This window comes from Bactrocera neohumeralis, unplaced genomic scaffold (genome assembly GCF_024586455.1).
Source record: "Bactrocera neohumeralis isolate Rockhampton unplaced genomic scaffold, APGP_CSIRO_Bneo_wtdbg2-racon-allhic-juicebox.fasta_v2 cluster09, whole genome shotgun sequence".
Taxonomy (NCBI): Eukaryota; Metazoa; Arthropoda; class Insecta; order Diptera; family Tephritidae; genus Bactrocera; species Bactrocera neohumeralis.
The window spans coordinates 4295960-4310805 of record NW_026089622.1 but is presented as its reverse complement, the minus strand read 5'-3'; the positions used below and the strand labels follow the sequence as shown (position 1 = coordinate 4310805).

At 40.4% G+C, this 14846-nt stretch overlaps 1 protein-coding gene across 1 annotated transcript; it reads right to left on the bottom strand.

The window, feature by feature from the left end:
• Window positions 1-12589: 12589 nt before the first annotated feature.
• On the bottom strand, window positions 12590-14392 carry LOC126764411 (uncharacterized). The gene is made up of 2 exons (XM_050482101.1): window positions 13041-14392; window positions 12590-12976 (listed from the first exon to the last, which is right to left on the bottom strand). Exon 1 carries the CDS (start codon window positions 14390-14392, stop codon window positions 13217-13219), a length of 1176 nt encoding a protein of 391 aa, XP_050338058.1. The 3' UTR covers window positions 12590-12976; window positions 13041-13216.
• Between the last annotated feature and the right edge of the window lie 454 nt (window positions 14393-14846).

The following is a 14846-nucleotide window of genomic DNA, read 5'->3' as shown; positions in this document are numbered from 1 at the left end:
ATACACTACCATTACGAATTTCATGACCCAAAAAACTAATTTTCTCTTTTAGAAACTTGGATTTGGACCATTTTATTTCTAAACCGAAACGTTGCGCCTTCTGCAGAACCATTTTTACATTCTTCAAACATTCGTCCGCTGTCTGTCCGATCACAACAATATCGTCTACATATAACTCCATGATACCGTCGTTTATCATCTGCCGAAAAATAGTTTACGTACCGCATGAACACTGCTGGCGAGTTACAAAATCCAAACGGTGCCTTAGTAAATTCAAATAAACCTTCTCTAGTTACAAATGCTCTATATTTCTGACTATTTTTTTCAATCGGCACGTGAAAGAACCCGTTTTTGAGGTCCATAACAGTAAAGAATTTCGCTGATTGCATCTTCTCTACCAATTCGCCGATGATTGGAACAGGGAAACGATCTTTTAACACAGCAGCATTTAGTTTACGATAGTCTATGCAAACACGATAACTTCCAACCTGGCTATGTTTGCGTTGAATTCATGATCTATACCAACTTTTAACCACTCGTCCACTTGATTCTTAACAACGTCACGCTCTGCTGCAGATAATCGGGTCGGACTTTCATTGAAATTAATAAAATCGTCTTTTGGTATTATTTTCAGCTGAATAGGATGTTCAATCGGATTAATTACAGGATTATATTCATTAATTAATTTAATAACATCATTTCTATATTGATTTTCTATAATATTGTATACGCATTTTAATTCGACCTCTTCTTGTACATTTGTCTTGTCGGAGAAAAAATATCCCTTAGCATTAAACTCTAATTGGAAACGCTGAATGAAATCATATCCGACAATAACTTCGTTGTTTATCTTATGATCGCCTAAGACAAGAAATGTATGCTCAGTTTTTATATTATCAACTTCAACTTCTAACGATAACGTACCTTTCGCAATATTTCCCAAACCATACAATTTCGCACAACTTTTTTGTAGGCTATGATTGTCAAAATTTTTATACTCTCGCAACAAAGTTGCTAAGGAGAGTATTATAGTTTTGTTCACATAACGGTTATTTGTAAGTCCTAAAACTAAAAGAGTCAGATATAGGGTTATATATACCAAAGTGAACAGGGTGACGAGTAGAGTTGAAATCCGGATATCTGTCTGTCCGTCCGACCGTCCGTGCGTGCGTATTTCTTGGCTCCATAAGAAGGTTAAGTTCGAAGATGGGCAAAATCGGCCCACTGCCACGCCCACAAAATTGCGATAACCGAAATCCTATAAAGTGTCATAACTAAGCCATAAATAAAGACATTAAAGTGAAATTTGGCACAAAAAATCGCATTAGGGAGGGGCATATTTGGACGTAATTTTTTTGGAAAAGTGGGAGTCGCCCCCTACTATGTTTTTTGTACATATCTCGGAAACTACTATAGCTATGTCAACCAAACTCTATAGAGTCGTTTCCTTCAGACATTTCCATATACAGTTTAAAAATGGAAGAAATCGGATAATAAACACGCCCACCTCCCATACAAAGGTTATGTTGAAAATCACTAAAAGTGCGTTAACCGACTAACAAAAAACGTCAGAGACACTAAATTTTACGGAAGAAATGGCAGAAGGAAGCTGCACCCAGGCCTTTTTTAAGAATTGAAAATGGGCGTGGCGTCGCCCACTTATGGACCAAAAACCATATCTCAGGAACTACTCCACCGATTTCAATGAAATTCGGTATATGTGACCTGGTCTACGAAAAGGGAGCTAACGTGCGAAAACTAAATTTCTGGGAAAAGTTGCTAAAAATAATCGTCAGTTTCTCGTTATCTCATTAATTTTTCTCCTTTTTTTTACACCTAAACCCCCTTTCCGTAGACCAGGTCACATTTTCTTAACACCCTGATGACATGTACGAAATATGGGTGAAATCGGTTTACAACCACGCCTTCTTCCAATATAACGCTATTTTGAATTCCATCTGATACCTTCTCTGTATAATATATACATTAGGAACCAATGATGATAGCGGAATAAAACTTTACACAAATACGGTATTTGAAAAATATGTAAATGACGGATAATGAAATCTCGATTATCACTTTATCATGCGAAATGTTCGGTGCCACCCGAACTTAGCCCTTCCTTACTTGTTTTCATAAACACATGCTGCATAAGTGACACATCTGCACCTGTGTCTATTAAACATAAGATGTACTTGTTGCTAATTCGCATTCGCTTACTTCGTTTATCACTTGTTAGCATGTTCACCGTTGTCTTCTGATATTCAAAATTTTTTGCGATATTACCATTGCCGTTGCATTTAAAGCATTTTGTTTCTGCCTTACATTCTGCACGTATGTGTGCAGATGACCCACAACTGAAACAATGTCTACTTACTGCGCGATTTTCGCCCTCATCGTCTTTAACATTTTGCGCAAGCTTCGAGTAGTTTCGCTTTTGTACTGGGCTGCTGCTGCTCTGCTTGTAACTCATTTGCTGTATAATCCAGAAACGCTCTTTTAGTTCTTTAAATGTTTTAGAACTATACAATGGATATTTCAGATCGCCACGTACTTTTATTCCGTCCACAATGTAGCGAATAACTACTTCGTCTTCTATCGACCCCAGTGCTGCCAGCTTCCTCATTTGCAGAATATATTCGTAAAAGTTCTCAACCTTCTTCTTTTGCCTTTGCATTAATATCTGATGTACGTCAGCACTGTTGAACTTTATCTCGAATTCCTCTTTGAGCGCTTCGCACAAAGAATCGAAGTTCGAAACACTCACTGTTTCTAGAAACAGTTTTGCCGTTCCTCTCATTTTATTTCTTGCATTTACATATTTTTGCTTTTCGATAAGCTCATATGCGTCAGCATTCTCGTTGAAATTTTCCAACCACTTTCCAATTGGAATTGTCACGCCATCGTATTCTGGAACAATTTTTTCAAATTGGTCGACTGACACGTTTTTGCCTGAGTTTAGCATTTTTAATAACTCTACCAGATCGCTTGAATTTATTCCACTACCACACACGTTCGAGTTCTGAATTTCGACTTTTTCCGCTGTTTTCTCCATTTCGATCAACTTTAATGTAAAAAGTGATTATAATGTTTATTAAAAAATGTTGTTTATAACTAAGTTACAATTAAATGAAAAATGAATGAATGAATGAATTGAAAAATATATGATCAGCTGCGTTTGCCAACTTCTTCGCTAACTGTATTCACCAACTGTGTTCTCCAACGGTCTTTTGCCAACTGTAATCACCAATTGTCGCTACTTCTTGAGATGTGAAGTTGGTTGCTGCTTGCCAGCATCACGAAGGGTGTTGCCAACATTACATGTATATTAGAGCAGGTTTTCAACTCTGTTAATTAGGGGGTTATGTGAACCCTAAACTTAATTTTAATCTTAATTTCGATACCATAGTATTGAAAGGAAAAGTTGTTCTCAGTTTTGTTAAACGTAATCTGAAGAATTTAAAGAGCCGTATGTTACTAAACCACTTTTTACAACTTTAGTTAGACCTATATTGGAATATGGCTTTGTCGTATACAACCTTAGTTACCGAATTCATTCTGCCAAGTTCGAGTCCGTTCTAAAAGAATTTCCTTTAGCCTCAGGGCATTTCGGATGGGGTTTTAGGTTAAGGCTACCTCCATACACTAATCGTTTACAGCTTATGAATCAAACCACATTTACTTGCCGTGGACCCGAATCCCCAATCAATGACGATGGAGCGGACGTTCCATTGCCCGACCTTGAAGAAGTTCGAACGGTAACTACCGGTATGAAGAACAACAAAGCGGCGCGGGCCGATGGATTGGCAGCCAAGCTATTCAAATACGGCGGTGTAGAACTGATAAGGCTTATGCATCAGCTTTTTTGTAAAATATTGTCGGCGAAATCATGCCCGACGATTGTAATTTAAGTGCGGTCTGTTCAATTTACAAAAACGAAGACCCCACAACTTGCGCCAAATACCATGGAATAAGCCTTCTCAACATCGCATATAAGGTTCTATCGAGTACATTGTGTGAAAGACTAAAGCCCACCGTCAAGAAACTGATTGGAGCTTATCAGTGTGTCTTTAGGCCTGGAAAACCAACAACTGTCCAGTTATTCACCATGTGCTAAATCTTGTAAAAGACCTGTTAAAATAGAATTGACACACATCACCTCATCGTCGATTTCAAATAGCAATTGGCTAAAAAATATTAATACGTGCATTCAATGAGGTTGAATTCACATAATAAAACCTTACATAATGTTATGAAATATGAAAATTTTGAACAAAATTTGCATGAAAGCATTCATCATATAACCGATATATACTGTATTAGGTATAGCGGAGCTAAGGGAAGTGTTGACCCGTGTTTGTGTCATACTACTATGAGGAATGGATTCCCTATGCCTTTCAATTGTATATCTCACACGTTGACCGATATTTTCGGTCAAAGGTCAACTACAGGTAAGTACTGGGATCTACATGTTCGGTATCTAGGGGCTTGAACAGTTTTGGCCGTATTTGGATAACTTCTGGAAATAGGGTGGTATACTCCAAAATCTTGATTTGTGTACTAGAAAGTGAAGGAATAAAATGAAATATAAAATTGTGTTATCTGGGAATATGGTTGAAATCGATCGAGCAGATATGCGATTTTACCTAAAATTGGATTGGGCTACGGCCATTATGAGATTTTGACACCGGCTCGTATAAAGCCCTCTCAGACCATCTTGGGGATAAATTATCATCGGATTTCATCCATTTTTACATTGATTATCGCTCATATAAGTTTTGTCCTACGCGAATATCATCGTAGAGTTCATCCAGGATTCACATTGTCGGTTCACTCAAGTGAGGAAAGTTCTCTGATCGCCAGTGGGCAGAAACGGTTATTTTACATATGGCTTAAGCTATACTTCCAACTTCCGGTCATGGCCCAAGTATCCTCTGCGTAGCCAAAGAGCATCCGTTTGATGGCGCTTAAGTGAAAAAGCGAACCATCTCTACTTAGGGTTCTGCGCTGGGTTTGCGACCCGACATGTAAAAAACGCCCCCATGAGAACTAAAAAAAGCCTCTGACGAGAGACCTACAATTTGATGAAGATCACTGCAAACGCATTAAGGATTACGATTTGAGGGCATGCCTCTGGAATGTCCGGTCCCTTAATTGAGACGAGTATTTATTTCCATGTGGCATTAACTACCGTAGTCATATAAAGGAGTTCAAATTCGGTGTGAGATTCATGATACCCCGGTGGATGAATTTATAGTCACAATCCGCATCAAAGAAAAGTTCTTCAACATATCTCTGATTTTCGCCCACGCCCCGGCAGAAGAGAAGGACGATGTGTGTGATGAATGCTGCCGATACGATGTCAAAATCTTGCTTGGGGACTTTAATGTCAGGGTGAGCAAAGAAGGTATCTTTGGCACAACGGTCGGGAAATTCAGCCTCCATGAGAAAACATCCCCAAATTGGTTGAGTCTGATCGGCTTCGCCGGGGCCCGAAATATGGTTCAGCTTAGAAAACTTTTATGTAATCACAACAGTTAGCCGAACGATTTTCTACTCGACTTACGCTCCTGCTCCCTGAGAGCACTCACTAGCAATTCGGTATAAGGGAACTGTGGGACGGAATTTCAACGATGTGGTGTACGTACGAGTTATACGACGACATTGAAATAGTTCAGCAAATTAAAACTCAGGGGCTAATGAACGAAAACACTCCATCTCTGAAAGTATTCGACGCAGTACCCGCTGGAGGAAGCAAAGGAAGAGGAATACCTCCACTCCGTTGGAAAAATCAGGTGGAGAAGGACCTGGTTCGCTTGGAATCTCCAATTGGCACCACTTTGCGAAAAGAAGAAACGACTGGCGCGTGGGCAACATTTAAACACAACAGTACTGACGCTAATTTAATTGAATATGAAAAGGCTAATGTCCACTTTAGAAAAGAGTTAAGGTTGGCTAAAAGACAATCCCTGGAAAAATTAACAGGCAATATAAACCCAACTGCGAAGACCAAACAAATATGATCCGATATGAAAATGCTAACAGGATCCACACACAGAGATAGTACATCCCATATTAACACACCTTCAGGACTTATACAAATCATGGAAAAATTTGCAGGAACCTACCATATCATATTCCTGTGAAACAAATTTTCCTTCTACATTTAACGCAATCAAAAAACTAATAGAAAATGAAACCTATGTACTCTAACTCATCACATTCCCCAAATGCACTTCAAACTGAAGCCGATATTACACTCAACGAATTCGATACGACACTTTCGACCCTAAAAGGAAAAACACCCGGTGCAGACAAAATATCCTGTCCCACTTTTAAAAATCTCCCTTAATCTTAATCTCCCTCTCTTAAAGAAAGACTTGTGAACTTCTATAATAAAATACTAAATTCTGGTATATATCCTTAGCAATGGAAAGTTTCCTTAGTCATTCCCATCAGTGATCTGCAGTGAATGAGTAGTGAACACAACTTTGAACCACTTGCGAAAAATTGAGTATGAAGCAAGCTAATTATTCACGGAATGAGTACAAGTGTGATTACTGCTCACTTGCGATTATGAGAGAGAGAGGTTTGGCTTGTGAGCTGCTTAGCTTGTATGAAGCATATATTCACAAGTGTTTGGTTATGAGCTCACAATACTTATGAATCTTTGCTCATGATTCTCTGACAATTATGAATACAAAACACTTGTGAATATACGAAGAAGCTCAAACAAAATAACACACTTCAGTTCATTTCGGTAAAAAATAAAAATACTAAACTTGAATTTTACTTAAAGATTTATGTACATACATAAGATTTAACTCCAAAGATATATACTATAAATATGTAGCTCCGAAATATATCCTTAGATTGAGGTATTGCACAAAATAACTTTTCAATATCATTGCATATTTTTGTTTTTAACGTTTCTAAGGTTTTATTGTCATATTAATTAGTCTTATATATAGAATTCAGGAATATTATATTATCTACGGTTTTGGGTGCAAGTCGATTTCTTTTATCAGGTATTAAATTGCCTGCCAAAGAAAATACACTTGCATGTATAGTTAATATTTTAAGTGCAAGTTTTGATATGCGTGGAAAGTTAGTTTTATGTTGCTTCCACCATTGAATTGCGTCAAAGTCATTATAAAATTGTACTTTTTCTGTAAAATATCGATCTATCTCATCTTCGATACGTTCCTGCGCGCCCATGTTTGAAATATTTGGAAAAAAGAAGTTCAAGTCATTTGCAGTTGAAGACGTATTTGATGTTGAAGTAATTGGTGGAGATGGAATTTGTGGGGTCTCATTGTGTTCGGACGTGTAAAACTCAATATTGCCTGATATCTCCTCAATGCAGAAATGCTTCACAGCTTCAATATCGACATCTCTCAGAGCTTTTCCTGGAGGATATAAAAATAGTGCTACTTTGTGGTAAATGCTTAAATTAGCAAGCCATATACTGTCGATATATGTATGTTGATATGTTACGTTTAAAGCTGACTATTGCTGGAACGTCTGTATGAACTGCTTCGCATATCGTTTTTAATCGAAAAATTGAAGGAAGTACAAAACATATTAACACAAAATTACACATAATTTGTTAGAAATTGTGTCGAATTATTGGCACAATTCTACCAAAGAGTTCACGATATTTATATCAATCTCTAACAAACGACTTTGTTGATTTTCTGTTAAAATACTCTCGATAGTCGGCCAATTGTCCGAAATGGACTTAAGCAAGTAGAGTTCCATCGTGTGGGACAGTGACTTTGCAACGCATGTTGGAGATTCAATTTTTTTAAATATTTTACGGGGCTTTTGCAAGAACCAATTAAAGGTTTTAAATCATTTGTAGTCTCAAATGCAGCGTTTACTACGTTAGAGAATAAATGATTAGAACAGTTGATTCTCGTGTAGTTTTGTAATGCGCTTTTGATATTACTTCCTCTATCAGTCACAAATATAACTGATTCGAAGTTACAAATATCAAACTGAGAAAATGTGCTGAGTAGTTTGTTCCGAATATTTATACCTGTTGATTTCTCGAAATCCATAGACCCAAATAGATACCCAAAACTATGTTTTTTAAATTGGAACCGTCAAAAAAATTAAATTCTGTTCACATAATTATCAGTCCATAGATCCGTGGTTACAGAAGCATTTCCTTCATCAACAACTTTTTTTAAACACGAGTTAATTTCGTTTTTCTTCTTCTTCTTCTTAATTGGCTTAGACACCGCTTTCGCGATTATAGCCGAGTTAACAACAGCGCGCCAGTCGTTTATTCTTTTCGCTACGTGGCGCCAATTGGATATTCCAAGCAAAGCCAGGTCCTTCTCCACTTGGTCCTTCCAACGGAGTGGAGGTCTTCCTCGTCCTCTGCTTCCCCCGGCTGACTCTGCGTCAAATACTTTCAGAGCTGGTGTGTTTTCGTCCATCCTGACAACATGACCTAGCCAGCATAGCCGCTGTTTGTTTATTCGCTGAACTATGTCAATGTCGTCGTAAATCTTGTACAGCTCATCGTTCCATCGAATGCGATATTCGCCGTGGCCAACGCGCAAAGGACCATAAATCTTTCGCAGAACCTTTCTCTCGAAAACTCGTAACGTCGACTCATCATTCGTTTTTCTTCTCCCCAGCCATTTTATAGGTTCTCCGCGAGATAGTAGTTGCATTTGGAATAAGGTCATATATATTAACATTTTCACCGTATTTCGATCCAATTTTAATAAAAAATTCTGCTAATTTTTTAAACCCAGCAATAAAAGGGCGGCGATCATCTATTAAATATCCATTCTGAACAGACATTGATAGCGCATTCCTTGTCTTCTTGGCTTACATTTCTTATAACCACTTCCTGTCCAGAAGTTAGCGAAGCATTGGTGACGCATCAAATTACTCGGTTGCTTGCCATTAAACTTCAACAAATGCTTGCATTTTCGACAGTAAACAAACTATTCCAATGTACTTCCATCGCTTTGTTTTATTTCAGCAAACACGCTCCAAACTGCACTTTTACCTCTTTTCTGTGTTAATTGATAAGTACCATTATCAATGTTCTCAATTATTCTATTTTGATCATTCATGATCTTTTAAGCCCTTGTACTCCGCACTACTTTAGACGTTGGCTCCACTTTATAGCAGAAAAAAATATTAACAATTCCTCGTATAACTTATTTTAATTTTAGAACGACGTTATTTTATTGTTTTCACTAATTCACAAGATGATATTTACCAAACAATTTATTGACTAAGACTCACTTTTCCGATCTTCTCACTATTAGATCTGTGTACTGTTCCAAGCTTCAAACCAAATTGAACCCGCATTTGAAAATCTTTTCCTCTTTATCGCTTTTCAAATAGGTAAGAGAAATACTCGGACCGTCGTAAGCATACATCTCATGTTCTTGCCTGACCCAAAACCCGCCGACATTTCTTGTATATATACTCTTAGTAATTCTACTATGTTTTATTGTGATTTCTTGTGATATTTTTAAAGAAAACTGAATAAAAGGATAGGTAGGTAGGTAGGAGTGCAGCCCTATCGGGCTCAATTAGCACTTGATGTGCCATTTTGATACACTATTCGTAGAACCTCCTGTATCTGCTATTACGTTTCACCTTCTCTCTCAAACCATTTTGAGGTTTCGATGAAACTACTTATGTCCGATATGCTTTTGGTGGAAATCCATTCAAGGTTTGGTGCTTGGTGGATTCCGAGTGTTTTGTGTCGGATCTGTGCTAGAGCTGGGCATTCGCAGAGAAAGTGGAAGATTGTTTCCTTGTTCCCTGCTACTCCGCAGCCACGGCAGATGTCGTTGTAGGGCAATCCCATTTTGGACGCATGTTCCCCAAATGGCCAGTGCCCTGTTGTGGTAGCTGTTATTCTGTAAATACTTTTTCTTGACCTATTTAATAAGTCATTGGTTCTTTTCCTGTCATATGTTGGCCATAATTGTTTAGTTATGACGCATTTTGTAATGTTTTTCCACCTGTTGTTTGCAATTTGCTGAAATTGTCTATTGATCTCTCCTTTTATCGATCCTAGCGGGCTTGGTATTAGCTCCGCCTTGGATTCATTGAGGAAAGCTCCTGCCTTTGCCAACTCGTCTGCTTTTTCGTTACCGAAAATGTTCCTGTGGCCGGGAACCCAGATCAAGTTTAGCTGGAGCTTGTCTTTTATTGAGCTTAGTGCTCTCTTGCAGTTGTGAACTGTACTGGAATTTGTCATGGGTGAAGACAATGCCAGGAGGGCCGCCTGGCTGTCCGTAAATATAGTTGCTTTATGTATATTCCCGTGGTTTTCTAATAGAACTTCGCAGGCTTTTTCTATGCCTAGTACTTCTGCTTGGAAGATGCTAGCCGAGTTCGGTAGACGTATAGAGAGAGATATGCCTAGATCAGCGGAGAATACCCCCGTGCCTACTCCACAGTCCATTTTGGACCCGTCGGTATAGATTGAGGTGGTATCTTCCTCTACCATTGAACCTCTTCTCCATTCTCGTCTAGATGGTATCCTCACCTGGAAGTGTCTATTGAAATCCAGCTTTGGGAGAATGTAGTCTGATTTATTAATAGTGAACTTCTTTAAAATTACACTATGTCCGTAGTTCTGCTGATTCCAACCTCCCAATTCTTTTATTCTTATCGCCGCAATAGCTGCTGTTTTGTGAATAAAAATGTCCATTGGTAGTTGATGCAGGATCACATTGAGCGCATCAGTCGGACATGACCTGATTGCACCCGTAACACCCGCACATGCTGCTCTTTGTATTCCATTTAATTTTCTAATATTGTATTGTTTGTTTAGCGCTGGCCACCATACCAGAGCTCCATATGTAAGTATAGGTCTTATGACAGCCGTATACATCCACATGATTATACTTGGTTTAAGGCCCCAATTCTTGTTGACGATTTTCTTACAAGTATAGTAGGCCATGTATGCTTTGTTTATTCTTTTTTCTATATTTATTTTCCAGGACAGTTTGGTGTCAATCTCCACCCCCAAGTATTTAGCTGTGGGGGATAGAGTGAGTGTTGTACCGTTTAGTACCGGAAGTTGAAACTGAGGTATTTTGGTTCTGCTAGTGAATAGCATCAGTTCTGTTTTGTTCGGGTTAACTCCTAGACCATTGTTTTTAGCCCATAGGTTTAACCTACGAAGTGCTCTTTCCATAATCTCGCTGACTGTTGAAGGAAACATGCCTGAGACCAACAACACTATATCGTCTGCATACGCTACTGCTTTCACTCCTCCACCGTTTAGTTGGAGTAGTATTTCGTTCAGCGCTGCAACCCAAAGAAGCGGAGAGAGGACCCCCCTTGAGGCGTTCCTCTACTCACATAGCTTGTTTGTGTTGCAGCGCCGTTTGAAGCTATAATCTTCCTATTCTCAAGCATCGATAGTATCCATCTGCACACAGTGTCGTCTATCCCACCATGTGCCAGAGAATTAATTATCGCATTTACTTCTATGTTGTTGAAGGCGCCCTCTATGTCTAGAAATGCAGCCATGGTGTATTGTTTGTGATGTAGTGATTTTTCAATTACACTTATCACCTCGTGAAGGGCGGTTTCGGTTGATCGGCCCTTCATGTACGCATGTTGGGACTTCGATAACTTCTCCGCCATTATTGTTCTTACGTGTAGATCTATTAGCCTTTCTAGTACCTTCAGCATAAAGGAGGTAAGGCTTATAGGTCTAAAATCCTTGGCATTCTCGTGTGTTCTTCTGCCTGGTTTTGGGAGGAACACAACTTTACTTCTTTTCCAACTTCTTGGGATGTAAGATAGTTGTATGCTTGCTTTGTATATATTTTCTAGCCTTAGAACCATTGGTTCTACCAGTTTTTGCAGCATTATGGGCATAATCCCGTCAGGACCTGCCGCTTTATATGGTGCAAAACTATTTATGGCGTATTTGATTTTTCTTTTGTCTACTATTTGGCTTCGATAGTCAGCTGCGTTCAGCGGTGGTTCTGGTTGAACCCTCGTTGAAGGTATTTGCTGACTCCCGGGGAAGTGCGTTGTGATTAGTACCTCCAGAGACTCTTTTGCCGAGGAGGTCCAATCACTTCCCTCCGCCCTAATGTAGGCAGTATTAATATGATCTTTGGATAGCATTTTACTCAGCCTGGCGGCTTCTGTGCAACTTTCTATCGATGTACAGAAAGATCGCCATGAGTCCTTTTTAGCTTTCCTGACTGCTTTTTTGTATTCTTTCATACTGTCTTTATATGGCTGCCAGATTTTGGTTCTAAAACTCTCATTGAAAGCCTTCCTTAGTTGTGTTCTCAAATTCTTGAGTTCACTGTTCCACCAAGGAAGAGACTTTCTCTTTTTCAAAACTGTTAGCGGAGTAGATTTATTAAAAGTTGTGGTTAGGATTTTTTCCAACTTCTCTACTTCTAAATCTAATTCCTCAGGATTTCTGATGCTCTTATTGCCTCCCTTTTCAAGGCATTTTGTTGCTATACTGGTAAATTTTCCCCATGCCGTTCTTCTAGGGTTCCGGTAAGTGAGAGGCGCACTGTACTTCTCGCGGATGCTGAAAAGTATCCAGGAGTGATCCGACATGGAAGGCTCATCGGATACCCTCCAGTTATCCACAACGAGACTGTCTGTGTCTGTTGATAGCGTGAGGTCAAGCACTTCCTCCCACCCCGGAAACCTATCCGAGCTTGGGAAAATAAAAGTTGGCTTATCGCCCTTGTTGCAAATACTTAGATTACTATTCAAAATATACTGCAAGAGTGACTCACCTCTGGTGTTTATACTGGAGCTACCCCATACGGTGTGCCTTGCGTTTGCATCACACCCTATTAGGACATCTTCCTTCCTGTTCTCCTCTACTAGTCTGGTGAGCGGGGCCGGTGGTATGTCTTCGTCATGGGCCAAGTAGGCCGAGACCAAGAAGAAGGGCTTATCCTTCTGTTCCACCTTTACCACTGTGATATCTGCTGTGCTGTAATTAGGACAAAGAAATGCATTTATACTTTTATTGATAAGAATGCATGCCCTAGGTTTACCTCTGTTCCGTGTGTAAAACAGGTTATGGTTGCTGCTGTTTAGCCCTTTAATGGTATCTTCATTGACCCAGGGCTCCTGTACTAGGCTGATGTCGATGCCCCCCTCATTCACGAGGGTTGTCAGATTCGCTGTAGCACTCTTCGAGTGCTGCAGGTTTATCTGCACGCATCTTATGTTATTGGGCATCTCGGGTTTCTTCGATGCCCACATTCTTTAGCAACTGGCTGGCGTCGTCGACCTCTTCCGTGTCGTCTTCGTCAGCCGCTTTGTCGCCTTGGAATATTTTTAGTCTGGCTTTGCGGATTCCGAAGCTGATTTTGTAGTCAGTCTTCTTCAGAGCCTCAATGGACTCATCACAAATGGCCACTAGTATTGGCTTGCTTGCTTTATTCGGTTTTTCCTCCTTGATTAGCTGCCACTCATCTATACTAGGTATAGATTTGTTCTGCAGCTTAATGCACCGCAGGAGTTTTTCGCCTGGCTCCTCTAGAGGGGGTAACCAAATGCGAGCACGAGGTCTCTTCGGAATGTCCTTGGCGGGTATAAGCCTCAAATGGAGGCCTACAAAGGCGTTGCTAATTTTAGCCACACTACCCGTCAGGAAATCCAGCGAGGCCTGGTCCGCGCACTTGATGACCCTGTAGCCCCTGAGGGTCTCAGAAGAGTCAAACTCCGGGTGAGGACCCGCAGGATTGTCGAGTACATAGCTTAGCACCATACTCGACAATCTGACGTCGATCTCCACCCATCTCTCCTGCATTGTGCTCGGAGAGGAGGAATTTCCGTCTATGATGGCCACCTGCAGGCTATCTCTGGCAACATCGCAGAAATGCCTTGCCGTTGTTGTGCTGCTGTGTTCACCTTCGCTTCGCCTCGGTTTTTTGGGCTGAGTTCCGGGTACTTCTGTGATGGAGCGATTTCTCTTCTGAGAAGTGCTCTCTCGCTTGCTCTCTTCTTGAGGTTGTGATTGCTTCCTTTTCAGGTAGCCTTCATATTCCTCTACGATAGATTTGAGGCGCTTTGTTTCGGCCTCATCAACTGGGGTACCGGCTGCCTGGTCTTTGGCTATCTTCCCTAGTATGAAGACTGCCCTCTGGTACCGGTTTTTCCTCAGCTGATTCTGGGATTTCTTGCGCTTCTTTCTGTTTTCTCCTTTAGCCGCCAGTGCACTTTGGTTGGTGCTCATGGCAGCCTTGGAGGTGGACGCTTCCTCCCTTATATCAGGGGCTTTTACTGCTGTATCTACCGGTATACTTTGGTTGGTATGTCCGGTAGTACTCTTACTCGTCTCCTGGCTGGAGGCAAGTATCTCGTCTTCTGCGGATTCCGTAATAGGATTCCGATAGTTCATGTCCTTAGTCGTTGCTGTTGTCGTCAATTTGGTTGTTGTAGTTGATGTTGTTGTTGTTGTAGTTGATGTTGTTGTTGTTGTTGCATTATTGTTTTCGTTCATGTTTGGTCCCACGAGTAATCCGGAAAGGGTTGGTCACTCGTCCGCAGAGCCGGTATGCGGAGAGAAGGCTTTTATACCTCCGACCTCGCCCGGGCATCGGAGGGGACCGTTCGCGATCAGCTATTTATTACCCCCCGCTGACCATTCAGCCCTCGGCACGGGTACCTCGACACCTTGGCTTAGGGTGGTGTTGGTTCGGGTATCCTCATACTTCCACAATAGGAGATGGGCGTAAAACCTAGGGTTTATTCATCCATATCACTATTGTGGGAATTATGAAGTGTCCCTCTTAGTTCGTAAGATTAGAGTGCGTTTCCTTTGGGATGCACACTTTACTTTCTTACTTAAGCCC

Excerpts from the sequence above, each read along its gene's own strand:
- LOC126764411 (XM_050482101.1), bottom strand. The coding sequence starts at position 14,392 with ATGAACTATCGGAATCCTATTACGGAATCCGCAGAAGACGAGATACTT.